Raw genomic sequence first — 19,738 nt, 5'->3', positions numbered from 1 at the left:
TTGCATCTCTTGATTGTATCAATGTTTCTGTGCTTGACTTAATCTCATGTGGTTTTGTTCATCATGGCCCCCGAGTATACAAAGTCTACTACTAATGCTGTCATTAAGAGGCCATGTAGCTGTCTGTGGTGGTACATGCCTGTAATCCCAGAACTTTAGGAGGACTGCCATGAATTCCAGAACAGCCTGGCCATCTAGTGAGTTCAAGCCCAGCCTGAAAACATAACAAAACCCTGACTCAAAAATACAAAACAAAACAAAACAGAGGCCATGTGAAATGACTGAGCTGTAAATGAAAATAAAACTCATTAAGCACTTATGTGGGTCTAAAGTCAGTGATGGTTATTGCTTAGTCATCAGGCATGTCCCATTCCACTGTAGCTATGACCTTGAGGAACAAGAACGAAGAAATGCAAGCTGTAAAGAATCTACTTCTTTGGAGACAGATGTGACAAAAATTGAGAAAGATCTGTGTTACTAATAGAGAAACTTCTAGTGACCTGGATTGAAAATCAACCATAAAAGTCCATCCTTTTTAGCACTGTGAGGATTATAGCCAATAGTTAGTTTCAATACTGAAAGAAAGAGCAGGACACCAGTATGATGTTGAATTTACTTCTTGTTCAGGGTGGTTTGAAGGACTGACTAGTTATTATTCATTACATATAATGTGAAGGTGAGCAGTGGGTCTGTGAATGCCAACGTGAAAGCAGCTGAAAAAATTCTGGAAACTACATGAATTGATTGTGGAAGAAAATTACTTGCCAGAGCAAATTGGATGGAGAAATAGGCTATGCCACATAGCTTAGGTGTATAGTAGGCCATATCACCTAGGTGTGTGTAATTACAGTACATGGTGTTTACCCGACAACAAAATCACTTAACTACGTTTCTCATACGTACCACTATTGTTAAGCAACACATGACTAATGTTGAGATATATGTAAATTTCTTGTTAGTACTGTGAAGGCCCTCTGTTTAGTGCATATATGTCTAATTGTTAAAATTTTCCAGGACCTTTAATCATTATGAAATGTCCTTTTTGTTCTGGTAGTGTTTCTAAACTGAAAATCCATTGTGTCAGATATTGATATAGATAAACTAGAGCATTGTAATTGATGTTTGTATGGTGCATCTTTTGCTTCCTCTGACTTTCAGCCTATTTTTATCTTTGAATTTAAAGTGTACTCTTGCATATAGTATATATGTACCTTGCTTTTTAAATCTAGTCTGATAATTTCTGCCTTTGTGTTTTTTCCACTGTATTTAATGTAATCACTGATCATAGTTGGGTTTACATCTTCTTCCATTTTGCTGTGTATTTCCTATATGTTTTGTAATTTGTTTTGTCTTTTTTATTGCCTTTTTTATTAAGCCAAAAGAAACCATATCATTTGAATTCCTCTGATAGTTTAAAATAAACTTTAAAAGTATTTTTTCTTCCTAGTTACTTTATGGGTTATACCATGTAGTATTTTATTTTATCAAAATCTGTTTCAGGATAGTACTAGTTTAATTCTTGTAAAAACATAGTATAGTTTAATTCTTGTAAAAACATAGTGCCTTTGATCTAGTATAACTCAGTTTCTTTTCCATATCTGTTATTGTTTTCAAACACATAGCATCCATACATTTTGGTAAGTCCATACCTAGCATGAGTGAGGCCCTTGATTTGATCTCAAGAACTCTGTGTGTGTGTGTGTGTGTGTGTGTTTTCTATGATATTTGTTCCATAGATTGACTATTTCCTGTTATCTCGTTAACTTGAGTTATCATCTAGTATCATTTACTTTCAACTTGAAGGACCTCAATAAGTACATTATACAACAAATATCTTGTCTTTATTCCTTGAGGAATGTTTTATTTTTACCTATGTTTTTGAAGGATAGTTTTCCTGAATATTGTTAGTCATTCCACTGTTTTCTTGCCTCTCTTATTTCTAATTAAAAATCATCATTTAATCATCTTCTGCACAATCGTTAGCCATTTTTCTCTTGTCTCTTAAGGATTTTCTTTTTGTCTTTCAACAGTTTTAATATAGTTTGTCTAAATGTGGATCTCTGCCCTAGTTGGTATTAATTCAGAGTTAGTCCTATTGGTTGTTGTTTTCCTTCAGAGTGGGACATTTCCAATCATTATTTCTTCAAATGTATTTTATTACCATTTGTCTTTATACTTGCCCAGTTCCTGTTTGATATATGTTGGTACCCCTGATATTCCAAAAGTTTTTAAGGCTGTATCCATTTATTTGTTTATTTTTTCTTTGTGTTCTTCATAATGGATGATTTCTATTGATCTGTCTTCGGGTTCACAGATTTCTTCTTTTGTCTTCTCAAATCTGCTATTTGGCCTTGTAGTAAATTTTTAAATTTTCATTATTGACTTTTCAAGTCTATAATTTTTATTTTTTGAAAAGTATCTCTTCCTGTACTGAAATTCTCTGTTTGTTGTACCATTTCCATTGTATTTTCTTTTACTTATTTAAGTACAATTTGTTTAATTTGTTGACTTATTTCTAATAGCTATTGTGAAGTTTTTACCTAACTCCTATTTAGTGACATTTTCTGTTGACTTTTCTCTCTTCATTAAGGATCACACAAGTTTTTGTCAAAAATTAACCCCTTATCCAGACCAGATAGTATGTGCCTGTAATCTAGTTATTCAGGAAGATTGTGAATTCAGGTTCACTTTGGACAATTAGTGAGATCCTGCCCCAAAATAAAAATAAAAATTAAAAATAACTAGAGATGTAGCTCAGTCTAAATTCCCTAGGTTTAATCTCCAGGGCTGCACAAAAAAGGAATTCTTTGCAATAATGTCTTGGGTTCTGATTACTTTTTTCTTCTTTGAAGTGTCAATTTATTGACTTTTGCTTTAAAAACTTGCTCTCAATCTGTAGAATCTATATGCTTTGTAATATGTAACTACTGATTTCTTTATATTTTTTATGTGTGTTTGTTTTCCTTATTCTTTTTTTTATTTTTAGATTTTGTTGTGGTCTTTTTATTTTATTTAATTTATTTATTTTTTAATTTTTATTTTGAAAGTATACACCAGAACAAGTCAGAATAAAGCCAATTAAGATCGTACAGTGAAATTGGTACAGAACTTTACAGCAGGTTACCAGGATAATAGTAAAAGGTATCACAGTATATTTTGTTATCTTTATCATAGTTGTTCTTTCAATCCCGTATATCAAATTGAGATGAAATACAGAATACTTATAGAACTTATCAAAACAGAATATTGAATAGAGCAGTACCATTAATCAGAAAAGAGCAAAACAGTTCTGTTTTCCTTATTCTAAGTTTTTTTAACCTAACTTCTTGTGTTTCCATAGTTCGTTATATAATGCCCAAACAGTTTGCCCAAACTGAGCAGAATTGGGGAGCACATTTAGTGTTCAGATAGTTTTCCATTCTATACTGTCTTTTTTTCCATTGGGCTTATCTTAGTTACTTTTTTCTCATTGCTGAGACAAAATACACAACACCCAAAAATATAGGAGGAAAGGTTTGTTATTTTGGCTCACAGTTTGTATAGTTTTCAGTCCTTAATTGGCTGGCTCCGAGGCAGGATGTTTTGGCAGAGGGATATTGCAAAGGAGAAACAGTTCATAGCAGGGGAAGGCAGCAAAAGGAGCAAGCAGCAAGTGATAAACCCTCTTTCTTTTCCTTATATTCTATTCAGGGTGGGGCACCCTTAATCTCTGCATAGTATCATGAATCCATCCCAGCATTGCATCCTTAATCCTAGCATCACAAATTCTAGATCCACCCACCTATGACCCATGAAAAGCCCCACCTATGACCATGAGACTTTGAGGGTTCATCTAGACACAAGCCATAACAGGCCCACTTGGGTCCTTCTAGGCAAGTTGTAGACTCCCAGTCAGCCAGATATGTGGGGATTTTCTCTACTTTCTATGTGACTCTTATTTCCATTTTGCCTGTTAAAATTCTTGGTAGACCTCCAATCCATTGCTAACTACTACCAGGACCACAGCCTTAGTCTAGTAGAGGACTCTGAAGACTTCCCTCTTACCAATGTGGAGTTCTTGGTGTTTAGTGCACATCGAGTCAGCTTCCTCTGGCAGTGAAGATGCTGTTTTCCTGACCAGCTCACCTCTGGTAGAAACACTGTATTACCTGCACTGTGAAGAAATAAACTAATAGCCAAAGGCAAGAACGTCACAGACTTCCACTTCCAGTGTTCTCACACAAAGTTTAGCAGTTTTTCAGGAACTGGTTTTCAATTTTTTGCTTGCAATTGCTTATCAACGTAATGAAATCTTGTTTTTGAAAATTCTGTCCAGTTTCATAGTTGCTTCTTGGGAAATTCCTGATTTACTCTCTGTCACCAGAAGTGCTGTCACACCTGGCAACTTCTAAAGTGGTAAATTAATTTGCTAAAATTTTACCTAACTTTTGTACCATTTTGGTGCAAATTGTGGGTGTATGGGATTAGAACAAACTACTCACCACACCAGGTAGTCTGCTTGCCTTGCTATTTACTCTGTGGTCTTAATCCTATTTGATGTGAGGGATTTTACATTTCAATAATAATTGTCAGTAACTTTTTTGTGTGTTATATTCTTTTAAATATCACATTGTGGAATCTGATACTCTTTGTAATGTTGAATTCAATGGCAGTTTTATAAATAAATTATTCCACAATTCTCCTTTATAAATACAGGTACACATATATTACATTTTATATTATATCTTCCTTAACAGAATGTTTAAATGGTTAAAATTTGTGCTGCAGTATAGCGTTCTGGCTCATGAAAAATGAAAGCTATCAGCGATCTGGGCAATAAGATTCATCGCCAATAGTCACTAGCAACAGCACACAGCATTTTAATATCAGTGAGGTCCACAGCTAGCAGTAAGAGCTGGTGTAATTGAAAGACGTTTAGGTGCAATCATTCTGCTGCTTGTTCCTTGCCAGATTCAACATGGGATTGTGTGAGTATTTGAAGAAAACACTGATGTTTTCATATCTTTGAAAGATGTAAAAAGGGTAGATCCATGCTTAAATTTAAAGAATGTGTTAATTTAAAAACATATGGGTCTAAAATAAAAAGGTATTTTATTTGTTTTGGTTGATTAAAGCTTTAGAAAAGCTATTCCTTGGTTACAAGTGAACCGATAATTCTGGTCTAATGTTGCCGTGGTAACGACTCATGCTGATATAATTGAGAACATCTTATACATGCTGGCTTGAACATTTTCTCCCTGCCATTTTGAGTTGTTCTAGAGGTATATGAAGGAGGCTAGGATAACTAGCTTGAAAGAAATTAAATCTAGTTATATATGTCTTTGGCATTAATCTGTTGTTAGCTAGTGATAGCTCGTGCTGGGTGGTTATGCTTTGCTTCTAGGGGATTTTCTTTTGAAAACAAAAGAAAGCTCTTTTATTTTCTGTGTGCTGCATGTTCCGGTATATGTGTTTACACCATCGGTTCTGCTACCTCTAGAGATTAGCATAACTCCCTTTGCTCTTGGATTGTTGTTTTGAGCAATATGGTTTGGAAAGGTTGGTTTTCATCATGAGTGGTGAGTATGCTCTCTGAGTCTCTCCAGCTGTATATTTTTAAAAAATACTTAACTATAAGAGGTAAATATTTTTTAAAAGGCAGTTTTAAAGCCAGGGATATGGTAAATTACATTTTGTATTGATGCTTTTGTATTTAGAACTGCATTAGGCAAAACCGCTTTTAAAAGCCAGTAAGCACTGTAAACAATACCACTGCTAACAGGCAGTACTAATCGTCAGGCAGTACAAATTCTCTTTTTGGTTTGATTTATTGTATTCATTAGATAATGTTGCTACTAATTGTGTTATAAATTAATAAGAAGGGTAACAACAATAGGAGGTTGTTTCATTATCTGACCTTAAAATAATTAGTGTAACTCTCCTTTGATTAGTTTTGTCATCTTAATACTAATTTTTTTAGCATTTTTTTTCACTATATTTGAAAAAAATACTAATCTTGAAAATAAGATCATAACATTTTCTTGATTTTCTTGGTTTCTTTTCATTATAATTCATTGACAATGTGGGGTTTAATGATGAAATAAACATGCATTTTGGTTTTAGAAGCTTTCTTGATATTTTTAAGGGGGAAATAATTTTGGGGGGAAATAATTTAGAATAATTAGGTTTGTGGTAGCTGTTTTCCTCTTTATTGTGATAAAATTTATTTTTTAAAACATGTCCAGAACTACTTTTTGAGAAAATATACTGTAGTATCTACTGCAGCTCATGGCAGGGCAAACGCTGTTCACTTCAAGCCAAACCTGCAGCTAAAAATAGATATCCTGTTGTTAGAGTGAGAAATGTTTGCGTAGAGCATAATTCATTAGCATTTTTCTTCCTTAATTAAAAAAGAGGCTATTTTTAAGCATAAGTTTAATGCAGTTACCATTTTTAGGAAAAACATTACATGGTTTTCAGATAACACAGTTCTATAATTTATATTTAAAAGATTTAGAATTGGAATTCTTGAATCTGAGAGTTGGATATTTGCTGTACAATGATAAAATTCAAAATCAGTGATCCTTTTTCCATGACAAGGGTTCATCTTATCATTACCAGAAAATATTCTTTATCTTGTTAAGTATGACTTGAACCTCTTCAACACTGTTACATGTTTATAAAGTGACATTAGATGAGAAAGGTATATTTCTGCATGCAGAATGTTAGGAACAGACTAGATTATTGTCTTCTTATTCTCTAACTAGATCTTTCTGACCTAGTGTTTTAAACCTGTACTAATATTACAAAATCAACATGTTATCATTCCTTAAGAGTTTCTATGGATACAAAACCTGATCATACCAGATTATCATACATTTATTTCTTTGAATAAGGAGACCTTTTCTCTTTGAAAGTTTAGCCTCCAACCTAGAATCTTTAGGCAACTACTATGATTTTCTGGAGGTTTTTTCACATGACATATTAGTTTCAGCTGAAGAGAGTTTTTGCTGTTTCTCTGTTGTTTTATGTTTCTCTCAAGAAAACTATGGATTACAGATAGTATTTTATGTACTCAATTATATTGGCCTTTTCTTACTGCGTTTTTCTACCACAAGAATTTTAATAAATATTGGGGTTTTTTTCAAGACTGTTCAATTTCAGCTCATTTCACTTACTAGTGATCAAAATGTGGGAAATTGCAAGTTAATTCTGCATGTGTTATTTCTGTATAGAGTACTTTTTTCTAGTTGTAAAGCTATTCCTGAAAAATTCATGTTAATTAAATGGTTTTGGTTTGGTTTTGTTTCATTTTCTGGGAATCTATCTTTGGCCTTCTTTCATTGCTGTGTTCTTTGGGAGTGATTTCATCCCTGCCTACATCTTCAATCACTATTTGAACCATCAATTCAATGTAAATTTTCTTTAGCCATCCCCAAACCTGTTCTTTTATTGATTCTGATTTCTATTATGATCTTACTGCCCATGGAACTAAAAAAAAAAAAAAAAAAAAAACAGAAATCTTATTTCTTATCCCTGGATATGCTCTTAGTCATTGGGTTCTATTGATTCTACATCAGAAATGACTCATAAATCACTCAATTTTCTCCAGTCTCACAGACACTGGGAATGCTTTTAACTCAGGCAATCTACGTCTCTTAAAATCCTGTTATGATGTCTTCCCTCACTATTCTACAAGCTTCCAGTTTGCTGGCACTCCAGATCACTTTTATATTTGCATTTTAAACTGCAGTTTTTAATTGAAAAGATGCCTATTTCTTTACCCAATATGAAAACTTTCATTTACTTCCTATTGCATTCAAAATGAAAATTAAATTCCTTAATGTCATACAAAATCAGTGACCTACCTTTCTAGCTTTGTTTACCTCTTTCTTATATGCTTTACAATATATAATTACTTGCTATGTTTTCATTATTATTAGGTATTCTCTGTCATGAAAATTCTGAGAATCATTATGATTTTCAATTCTTCCATTACTGACCTAGTAGAATTAGGTGATTTTTCAAGGCAGACTTATAATATTATTACTTTATTGAAATTAAATATTTGCATCATAGTTTCTAATCTGTAAATTTTGAACTCCTCAAATCAAGGACAATATCTTGTCTACTTGTGTTTATTGTGGTTGCTCAACATCCAAAACAAAGTAAGGAGTCCATTTATACTTATAGAATAAATGAATGGCTAAATATTATTTTTTTTTTTATAAGTCAGAACATTTCTCTTAGGTGACCAGTGAGAAAATAGTAGTTGTGTCTTTCAGTTCAGAAAATACAGTAATCATGGCATTTGCCTATTCTTCTTGCATCATTTTTGTAGCATAAAGTAAGATAACTGATTAAGAAACTAAATTGTATCCATCAGACTTTTATCTTGCTAGTATTTAAAAAATTGGTCACAAATGTAAAAAGTTTTCTTTCCTATTCTAGATTTTTCCTTTATTACTAATAACCCTTTCTATGAAGTTTTTGTTTTTGTTAAGCAAGCATGTTTTGTAAAATATTAGAGAGCCCATCTAATAATTAGCTGAAATGTCTTAAAATGCTTCTGATGAAAAGAAATAGCAACCTACTTGAATATGCTTTAGCAAAGATACAGGTGTTGTAACATACAGTTATCTCATGAGGCTAAACATAGACTTGAGCTCTACGAAGGACTCGATTGGGATTTGGGAAACTGCCTGAAATTCTCAGTTTTTCTCTGAGATCACATGACATTTTCACTGGATACCTGCATTATTATTCTCACTGTGTGTAGAATAGGTTTCTCTGTTGCTTGTACAAATAAAAGCCTAGTTTTCTGACAGATTTTGATTTTATGTGTTTATCGACATAACTAGCATTACTACATCAAAATCCTAGGTGATAGGTAGTGAGGAGAGAAAGATGAAGAAAGGTCAGTCACCAGGTAATAAATTATAGTTATATGGGAGAAATAAGTGCTAGTGTTTTGCTGCATATGTGTAACCATATTTAATAATATATTGAATTTTTTTAAAAAAGAATAATATTCTCAGTACTAAGCAATAAATGAGTATGTACACTTGTTTACCCTATTTGAACATTACACAATGTGCCTATTTATGGAAACATCATATGGTAACTCATACATACGTAAAGGTTTTATGTATGAAATAAAAGGGAATCCTAGACAAGAACTCTGTTCTTCCTGTAAGTGAAGGCAAATTTCTAAAGACTCTCACTAATTTACTATGAATGCCAGGAACATTACAGACTTGAGCATAGCATTTAATTTATTCCCCTTTCTAGATTTTGACTAAATGCATTATAAGAACACAAAATGGGGGAAATTGTGCATTAGTCAGAAGGATATTTGCCCAGAAATGTAAAGGATCAGATGATTGAACAGGCTCTGAAGTCTGTCTCTGAAGACGGACAGCTTGTCTGAGTAGCTGGCCTCCAATGGAAAGAAATAATAATTGTCTCACCCTTGCTAACTTTAAAGGGATGATGCATGAGAAAAGCAGTGTGGAGAAAGTGTAGAAGACTGAACACTGCTAACTGCTTTCACTCTTAAACATCCCTCTTGGAACCACCAAGAGTTTATAGAGATATTCCAAATGGAAAAAGTGGCCTTTTCTTTCTCTGCAAATGACAGGGCTGTGCCCTGATGTGATGAGAAGTACTAACACCAAAGAACCTCAGAGTTCTGGTGGCATTCCTATTCCGAAGTCACTAGATTATTTAACTAATAATATAAATTTGTATAAGTTAAGAGCTGAGAATTTGATTGTAACAGCACCTAACAGGAAATGAGAGGGCCCAAAGAAAAATTACCTGCCTTAATTCAGAACATTGATAAAGGTTTGAAAAGCATCTTATTGTTCATGCATTAATAAAAAGAAAACAGCGTGGAAACTACAAAAGAAGTTATTCCCCATTAGAAGATAAAATCATACTTTGAAGAGGAAGGAAATGAATTTATGTTTAGAAAATGTTTGTGCAGAAGATCTAAAATGTGAAAAGTTACAGTATCTGGATTAGTTCCTTAAAATGTCAGGCCAACATAGAATCTGGAAAATAAAACACAGAAAATAAAAAAATAAGATTAAAAGAAGTGGCTGAGGATCGGGCAGGAATGAAAGAGTAACAATATAACACAGATTGTAAGATAATGAACGTGGCATTTGCAGAATATAAAGTTGTAGTATAGGCAGTAAACAGGAGAATGATCATTTTAGGAAAGTAAATGAATGAAGAGCTGCCATGATAAGCCCTTCTAGAAAATATAGAACAGCAACAAGATTAATACTATGAAGGTTAGAAGTATGGTAGGTGAAAGTAGGACATCCTACAAATTGAATAATGGCATTGTAGCATTACTATGCAGCACATATAATAAGTTGAACAAAACAATAATCAAAAATACTACAGGAGAAAAATTTTCTTGATGCCAAGGCTTGAACCCAGAATACTGCACACGCTCTGTCCACACTGCAAGCCACACTTCCAGCCCAAGGAGAGCTGAGAGAAACATGGTCCAAGAGCTCATTGTTGTTTGACAGAATTAGTAAAGATAGCAACACGTAAGTATACCCTGGTAATTTTTTTTTTAATTTCAGGGATAATAATACCATTAACATCTAGATCTCATCAACTCAACATGAGACTTATCCCATAAAGAAAAAGTCCAAAGTCAGAGACTAGATGATTTTTAAAAACCCTTCTAAAAAAAAAAAAAAAAAAAAAAAAAGTAATGAAAAAACGCAGCCCTGGGAAACGCTGAGTGAGCTATAACAAGCAAAATCTCTTTGAATTCCTGAATTAAAGAATTAAAAGAAATCCCCAGGGTGCAGTAAAGGAAGTGGTGAAAGAAAAAGCAGCACTGTCTGGGTTGGCACAATCTGACTACCCTGAAGAGATTTTCACACCTTGTTGACTAAAGGGCTTTTGTTTTATGAAGGGAGTTTTTTGGTTTTGTGCTTTTGTTTCCTAGTATTGGGGAGCAAACCTACAGGCACCCCACCAATAAGCTATATTTTCAGCTGTTTTTATTTGTTTATATGTAAAGTTTTTATGTATGAAATAAAAGAGAATCCTAGGTAAGAACTCTGTCCCTGGTAAAATTTCTGTTTCCTTTATTTTGAGACAGTCTCACTAAGTTGCGTAGGATGGCCTTGAACTTATCCTCCTGCCTGAGCCCTCCAAGTAGCTGGAATTACAGGCCTGTGCCGTGACACCAGGCTACAATTTTAGTTTTAGATGGCATGACAGAGACTCAAGTTCCTGAAACATGCAATTTAGAATTCTTATATAAAGCTCCATAAATTCAGCAAAAGCCAAAAATAAAGCATCTGTCAACATGGAAAGAACGAGAGGAAGCTGGTGTTCCTTGCCCTGGGCTCCTCTGAGCAGGAGAGGAAGGTGTGTGCACGTGGCAGGCTGCTCCTGAGAGCTTCCTCAGTTAGGTTTCAGGTTTTAATGCACATAAGTGTGTGGCCTCGGAACCACCAATAAGTACATCCTTGGATCAGTTCCAGGCCGTTGGCATGTGACCGTGTGCTAGGCAGAAGTGAAAACAAAAGCCTACATGGGTCATATGCTCAGCCAAAGCTGTCAGGCTTCTCTCAGATAAAGTCCTACTGGAATTTAAATTCATAATCCAAAAGCAAAGTAGGCAGGGACTGCACATAGCTGCATTCACACACAGTGGAAGTGGAACCGTGTAAAAATGTCAAATAGTAGAGCTGTCACATGCAGACTACTTTTTTTTTTTCTTTTTTGAGACAAGGTCTTGCCGTGTAGTCCAGGCTGACCTTGAACTCACTGTGTATCGCAGAATAGCCTGCAACTTGTGGTGATCTTACTGCCTCAGCCTCCTGAGTGCTGTGACTACAGATGTGTGCCATCCTGTCTGGCCAAACTACTATTTTAAATTAACGATATAAAAAGAATAGAAAAATAGTACCTAAAATATAGTTTTTAAAAAATTCACCCATTTCAGGGAGAAATGATAAGATACGAATTACAGATTCAGAGACAATTTTTACCCAAGGAGAGAATACACAAAAATACACAGAATATTTGAAACATTGATTACATAACTACCATACTCAACAGATTACAAAGAACTGATATATAGGTCTCGGTCACTTTCCATAAGGCAATTAAGTTAAATCAATAATAAAAGGATAATTTAAAAACTAGCACAAATGCATATATTTTAAGGTAAACATTCAAATAACTCATCAGTTAAGAGTTAGCTCATAAATTTAAACATCAACTATGTATTAAAGTGTATGAGGTATGACCAAAGCAAATTTAGAGGTGAATTTTTAAATGCATAAATTAGGACAAGAGAGATCATGATGGAAATACCTAAGTAAACAAGTTAGGAAAAACACAGCATGGTTCATCAGAAGAAGAGAGAAACTATTACTTAATAAAGATTAGTGAAATATATAATAAAAGAACAGAAGAAGTGAAGCTTGATTCATGGAAAACACTTTTAATAGAGCTGATTAGAACTATATCATTTAAAGAAACTAGATCATATTTAAGACTTATTCAAAACTTGACAAAAGTAGGCCCAGACAGTTTTGTTGTGAGCTTCTAGGAAGTATTAAAAGAACAAAAATTTCAGTGTTTTAGAAAATTTTCCACTGAATTGAGTAAGAGACAATATTTTTAAATTCATTCATTAATGAATTTAGTATAGTTTTATAAGTAAAGTATAAGAGGGAACATGTTCTCTAAAGTTAGGAATAAGAAGATGTCCACTGCTGTTATTTCTCTGCATCTTTTTCTTGCTTCATGGAACAGGTTGTAACAAGAAAAAGACGGTGAGAACAAAAGTGTCATTATCCTTCTGTAATGTATGATTTTCTACACAGAAAACCCAAGGGAATCTATCAGTGTGATTTTCACAATTGAAAACTGGCAGGATTGCTGTTTAAGATCAGTGAGTAAACCAGCTATGTTCTGTATGCCAGCAACGCACAGTAATGGTGATTTTAAAAGCTTTTATAATACTAACCAAAGCTTCAAAGAACTTATAAATCAAATCTAGTAAAAGAACAATAAATAAGCCTTTAAGGGAGAAATTTCTGAGAGCTACTTAACCTTTAAAAAGAAGAGATGTATTCATGCCAACTTGATTAGCAAAAATTGACGTCTGACATTAATACATTTCGTTAAGGGTTTGGAACTTAAAGAGGCAGTGGTTCTGTAAGTTGATACGGTCACTTGTTGAGCTGTGTATTACTAAGTTGATCATATACACTCTTTATCCTCTGCGGATACCTCTATACTACCATTCAACAAAAGGGATTATTTGAATTCAGAATTTTCTGGACAATCGGTGGCATATAATTATTGTAGATATATTATTCATGCAAGAAAAGTCTCAATGAACAATTAAGATAAAAGTACATTCCAAAGAGCATTTCAAAGATTTCCTGGGTCATTACTTTTATGACCATAAGCATAGTTTAAGTTTTCATTAGAAAATCTTATAGGAGATATTTTTATTCAAAGTATAATAAAAGTATCTCCTAGGCTTGAATGGCCTAGGAAATCCACAACATCCCCAGGCAGAGAACAAGTTGGGAGAGAAAGAACATACATGTGATAGGTTATGAATGAATATGCTGTGGGTGACAGTGTAGCCATCTGTCTATAGTAGTCAAATAAGTTGATGTATTTTCTTAGGCTTTGTATTTAAATATGTGCCGTAAGGTTCTTTTATGTTTATCTAAATAAAAACTATAATAGAAGATTTTTTCAGTTTAATGAATCAATTATACTGTTCACTTGTAACCAAGGCTTGATAAAGAATCCCCTAATAAAGCATAGAGGAGAGAAGAATAAAATAGATATTAGAGTAGGAAATTAAGCTTTTATTGCTTGTTAAATTGCTAAACACTTATTCATGAGTGGCTTTATTAGTCTTTATACAAAAATCAAAAGTAGGCCTGACTCTTACAACAAACTCCACTTAATATAGTTGCAGTGTTAAAATTGCTTTTAAGGTCACACTGAATTTGCTTTGAGTGCACATGTTTGGCTATGGTGAAACAAAGTATCCCCCTTCAGCAAAGTAAATGCAATTGTCTTCAGACTAAATGATAGAATAAGATGATTTGTTAGCCTATTTTCAGAGTAGGGTTTTGGTTGGTTGCAAAAATAAAATCAAACAAATGTATTGTTATCCTTATATAAAAATTTAGTATATATGGTCACTTTTACTTCTGTGTATAATATAGTAATGAACATATATGGACAAATAGATTTTGTGGGTATTTTTGTATGTTGTTTAATCTGTTTAATCTATTCTTTTTGATCAAGCACGCAAATCATCAGATGCATCTGGTAGGAAAACACTTTTTACAGAATAATCCTTACTTTGATATGAATTGCATTTTTATGAGGTATTTTGTGGCTGAATATTTTATATTTAGTTTCTCCATCAGTTCTATTTACTGAGAAGATTCATGGTACATTGTGTACATGGAGAAAAGGACCAGGTGTTCTCAGGAATACCAAATACAGAACTCAAAAGGTGGGATGGAGGAAGACAGATCAGTACATCCCATTGGATTTATACTTTTCAGACATTTTGGAGGAGAGTTTCCTTTTCTATTATTTGTTAATAAAACTTGGTATTTAGATTTTTACCTCAGTTTCTATCCTGCTTTGGTGCTTCCTGACATACACTAAATAACCCTTATAGGAAAGAGAGAGAAATGAGAACAGAGGATGTGAAGATTATAATGTTTAGTAAGAAGTTTTTAATCATCTATGACAAGATATACCACTGTAAAATACATACATGTCTACCTTACACTATTTAGTACTTGCTCTTTACCTAAGAGACAAGTTTAGGAGAGTAGCCCTTTCCTTACCCCTTACCTTACAGTCAGGGTTGAATTATTCAGGCCTCTAACCCATCATTCCTTCATTACTCCGTGTGGCTCTCCTCTCCCTTAACAAGTGATCTTGTCTTCTGTATACCAAAATAAATAGTCTAGGACATGTGAAGTAACACAGCTCACTCCTCTTCACTCCCACACAATGCAAAGCATCACCATGGAACACAGGTACCTACCACTGGGCGCTTGCTTGCCCTCTGCATTTTACCTCCCAGCACCATACCCCATAACTGCAACCAGTCAGTCCCTTTCCCAGTCTGTGCTCCTCCTCCATGCCTCTGCCATGAGGTCATCTCACCCTGGGTTGTCTTCTTTCCCAACTTCACCCTCCCAGGGAACTCTGTTCTTCAAGATTAAGTACAACTGCTGTGTCTTGTATCGTGTCTAACTGTTATTACCCAAGAATTTCCTCTTGCAAACCCTCATAGCACCTGCGAATTGCCTTCACTTTAGTCCTTGTCACATTTTTTTATAATGTCTTCCCATTAGCATCTCTTCTCTTTAACAGTAGAATTATATTTATTCTTTACAGTATTCACAGTCTCCATCAGTACCCAATACTTTGAAAGGATGCTCAATAATTGTTGCAACATTGTTGGTGTTACACCACCACTAAGGAAGTAGAATGCTGAAAGACAAAAATGTCTTTCTAAAGGATAAACTCAAAGTCTTAAAATTCAATGTCTTTCCTATGGTAAAAGTCCAGAGATGGTTTTACAACAGTTATAGGGTATATATTTCAATATTTGCTTATTATTATCTCTATTTGTAATATGGAATGAAAGTTTTTGCTTTAAGGAAAATAAACAATGTTAATTTTGACAATAGACAGTAGTTGTTAATTTTATTTCTTTCTCATTTAATTTTAAAATGTCATATTTAAACACATGTAATCAAATAATTGCATTTCTGCTTTAACATTTTGTTTCTGGAATAATGTGTATAGGTGACTTCTTGCTAATATGTTATAAGTGTAATTTAATCATTGTTTAATTTATTTTTTTGGACACAAGCTTCCTCCTCTTCAGAAATATCTGGTAGGCACCTACTTTTTAATAAAACAAATGTTACCTTTGTAAGTTTTTACTTGGTTGTTTGCAAGTTTTTGTTCTCTCTAAAACGTTATGTTCTTATTAATTATAATGAATTAATAAAAATGTATTTGATGAAGGAAATACTTTAATTTTATGTTGAGATTTATATACTCATAAAGGTATTGCAGTTTCTTGTGTGGTATTTTGGAAATAATAAATATAGTACTGTGAAGCAAGAGAGTTGTTATACCATAACAGAAGACAGATTAATATACAAACCTTAAATTAAATTACCCAAGTTAATAGGTGGTTTTTGAAAAGAAATAAAGCATGTATATGTACATATTTATATATATGTGTGTGTGCTATTGTAGATTTTGAGTATTATAGCTAATATTAATTGAGGATTTGCCTCTGAGAGTTTTTGTTTGATTTTCTAGTTTCCTACTTATCTGGCATGCATTGAATAAAATTTAAAATAGACTTATGCCTTTATTATAAAAGAAGTATTAAGAGAGAGAGAAAATTTAGCACATTACAAAAAAGCCTGGAGACTTGCATATAAACAAAAAAAATGGGGAACAGGAAGAGATAAGAATTGTGTTTTGGATATAATTATGGAAATGCAGGGAAAAAAACTGTGTCATGTTTTTTATTCTTTTATCTCATGAAGAGTGAATGTTCCTGCAAACAAACTGAGTGAATTTTAGATTCCTTTGGTATTCTTTTTTCTTCTACACTGCATCATGGTAGACTTTTTAAATGATATAGACTGAAAAGAAAATTAAATTTATTTGGACAATAAATATAATTGTAAATGAGTATTCCGTTAAATTTTGGTATGTTTGCTCATTTTTTGAGTACCTAGCATTCCCCTTGTGAACCACTACAGGAAAAAATACATTTGCAGAAAAGCTCTTTCTCAAAGCATTTTATTAACTTGTTAAATGCTCTGTGGCTAGGACCCATGATCACAAAGCTAACATATAATAGAGTCAATATTCTAACCATGTGCCAAACTCCAAACATGTAGCTGCTGCATGCTTTTTGGTGGATTAAATGGGTAAATATGGATACAACTTATGTATTAGAACACAATAAAACTAGGAATTTGGGAACTTCAAAGTATATGTTTTATAAGGAACTTTTGATTGATTGTGGTATAGTGTTTGAATTGGCTGTCTCTTCCATCTCTTATTTTATTAATCAACTGCTAATGTCTCATGTCAGTGGCTAGAAATTTTTGAAATGGAAGAAAACATAGAAGTTAAATATACCAATGTCTAAAACTAGAATTCAAAACAAATTAATGTAGTTATGAATAATATACTATTATGGGATTATTTGTAACCCAGGGCATTGTGTAATATTTTATAAGATGCATATTTTATTAGCATTTTTCACATGGAGTTCATTATGTTTATCTTTGTATCATAATAGTGTACATATGTATGAGAGATTTCATATTTTTGTATATTTTTCTATTGGAGAATCACTTTTCAGAATTTGATGATATTACCATTAATACTCATCTTTAATCCAAAGGGAAATCCCTTTATATTTTGAAATAATTCACAAAATTTGCTATTTATTTTTTATTAATGACACAATTTTAATAATGTTTACTTAAAACCTTTGAGGGATCTGCTTTTCTACTTTTGGTGGGGGGGGGACCCCAGCGGGAGATGGACCCTAGAATCCAATGCCTTCCCACTGAGCTACATCCCCAACTCCACTTTAAAACATTTTGTTTCTGGACTCAAATTTTTGATCTCTTTGCCTTAGCCTCTTAGAGTGTTAAGATTACAGGCCTGGATCATCATACCCAGCTCTGAACTCAGAATACTGATGTCTACGGAGGCTATTTCAAAGATTGTTGTACAATTTCCTGTTAGTGAGTAAAACAAACTAGCAACAGGAATTTTTCTTACAACTCATCCCCGGACAGGGAAAAGGGATTTTTTCCACAATTACTCTCTCTGGCAAATATTATCTACCATTCCTTCCTTTGATCAATTACTTTTTTTTTTTTTAACTCTAGATCATCTTAGCATAAAGTGGCAGGAAAAGCTGAAACAGATTTTTTTTCCTTTCCTTTCTTTGCTTCTCGTTCTTGTCACCAAGTGATCTATATACATATACATATAAGCATCTAGAGAATTGCACTGTAACTTGATACGCAAGTCTTATATATAAAAGATAACCAAATTTTTAAAAAGAAATTAGAAACCTGTTTTGAGAATCAGACTAGAGTTTCTTAAAAGCCATAGTTGCATTTTATAATGGTATGCTTTTTATTATATTTTATAGCCATCATTTCCAAGTCAAGACCAAAAAATTTGCTTCTAGAACTACTGTTCTTCACTTATAACTAGTACATTAACTTTTTAGAAGTAATAAGGTTGGGGCTGGGGATTTAGCTCAGCGGCATAAGCGCCTGCCTTGCAAGCAGGCATCGTGAGTTCGATCCCTGGTACCGATAAAAAGGAAAAAGACAAAAAAGAAAAAAAAAAGTAATATGGTTTAGATTATCCTATACTTAAGAAGATACAAGAATTTTTCTACCCCTTAGGAGTAATTAGAGCATATTTGGATAATTAGATGCCATTATTTGGATAATTAGATGCCATTATTTGTCTTGATACATAAAATTTCATAAAATGATTTCATAAATTGAGAAAATCTCTTCAAATGTAGAAAGTTTTCTAAACTAGGGAATTTTATTAGTATTTATTATAAAATACTAATGATATTTTATAGAAAGTATCAAAATAATGTCCTCAGAAATATATACAGTAGCATTACTTTAAAACTAATATCTACTTTTGATGCTTTTTTTGTTTGTCTGTTTTTAGTGGTTTAGGAGTTTGGGGGGGGATTTTAGTTTATTAATATTTTGAGGTTTGACTGCTCACAGCCCTTTTGATTAGTTACAGTGTTTTGTCACATTGTTTTATTACATTGAGGATAAAGGGAGAAATAATCCTAATGTACCTCTTAAAATGCTTTGCTACTGCTGCATGATTAGAAATCTTGAAATAATCTGTGAGTCCTTGCTTCTACTTTTAAATCTACCTTTTATCACTAAGATTACCAACTCATTATTTCTGAAAACATTTCTGATGTGCCATTCCAATTTCACTTTGTGTTCTCCACTTTCTTACTATTTGAGTCCTATTTTTTCTTTTCTTCTTAATTTATAGATTCAGATAGAGAAATATTGGAAACTTTCTAAATAAAAAGAAACTAAAGTAATTACTTCTTGGTATAATCAAGTTCTTTCATTGCTAACTAAATGAAACAGAAATACCTTGCTAATGCTATTTTATGTTTGGATTTTTTCCTATTATTTGTTTTTAAGTATCTGCAGTTGTTTTGTAGATGGAAACCACTGTCCATAAATTTGGAAAGACAGTGTAAAGGGGAATGCTTTAAATGACTCATTTAACAAATTTAAAACTTCAAACCTATCAACTATGTGGTTATTAATTAATATTTAAGCATTTAGTTCTCAGTTGCTTTGCATTAGTATAAATTTTTAATTGAGATTCAGATATTTAGCTTTTACTCCAAACTTAGAATGAAATTTTACAGCTATTTAGATCTTTGTTGGTGATGTTCTCAGCTAATTTGTTTCTAACCTTTGTGTGCTTTTCTATGTTTGTTAATCTGTGGATTCTCCTTTTCTCTCCACTTCTAGTAGAGAGAACTCAAATCCAATAACATAAACCCTTGTATCTGAAAACAATACCTTATCAAAACTAACTAGTTTTTGCTACTCCACAAATCAAAAATTCATTTTTTCCATTTGTT

General features: G+C 33.0%; 1 protein-coding gene across 8 annotated transcripts in view; it reads left to right on the top strand.

Moving 5' to 3' along the window:
- Prkacb (protein kinase cAMP-activated catalytic subunit beta) overlaps window positions 1-19,738 on the top strand; it is a 113,500-nt gene that overhangs the window by 58,000 nt on the left and 35,762 nt on the right. The window contains exons 1-3 of one of the 8 annotated variants that reach the window (XM_005007917.4): window positions 4,821-4,967; window positions 14,308-14,331; window positions 15,905-15,928. The exons of 2 other annotated variants lie outside the window; for them this stretch is intronic. In XM_005007917.4, coding sequence (XP_005007974.1) covers window positions 4,958-4,967; window positions 14,308-14,331; window positions 15,905-15,928 — 58 coding nt within the window. In that variant the 5' untranslated portion in view covers window positions 4,821-4,957. Of the gene's footprint in view, window positions 1-4,814; window positions 4,968-5,228; window positions 5,559-14,307; window positions 14,332-15,904; window positions 15,929-19,738 lie in introns of those variants that run through there. 5 more of the 8 variants (XM_005007918.4, XM_013142950.3, XM_005007919.4 and 2 more) reach the window with 5 other exon arrangements.

The sequence above is a fragment of the Cavia porcellus genome, unplaced genomic scaffold (assembly GCF_034190915.1).
Source record: "Cavia porcellus strain 051 isolate PalLab524CR breed Dunkin Hartley unplaced genomic scaffold, mCavPor4.1 scaffold_1, whole genome shotgun sequence".
NCBI lineage: Eukaryota > Metazoa > Chordata > Mammalia > Rodentia > Caviidae > Cavia > Cavia porcellus.
The sequence above is the reverse complement of the archived record's forward strand: the minus strand, read 5'-3'. Positions and strand labels throughout refer to the sequence as shown.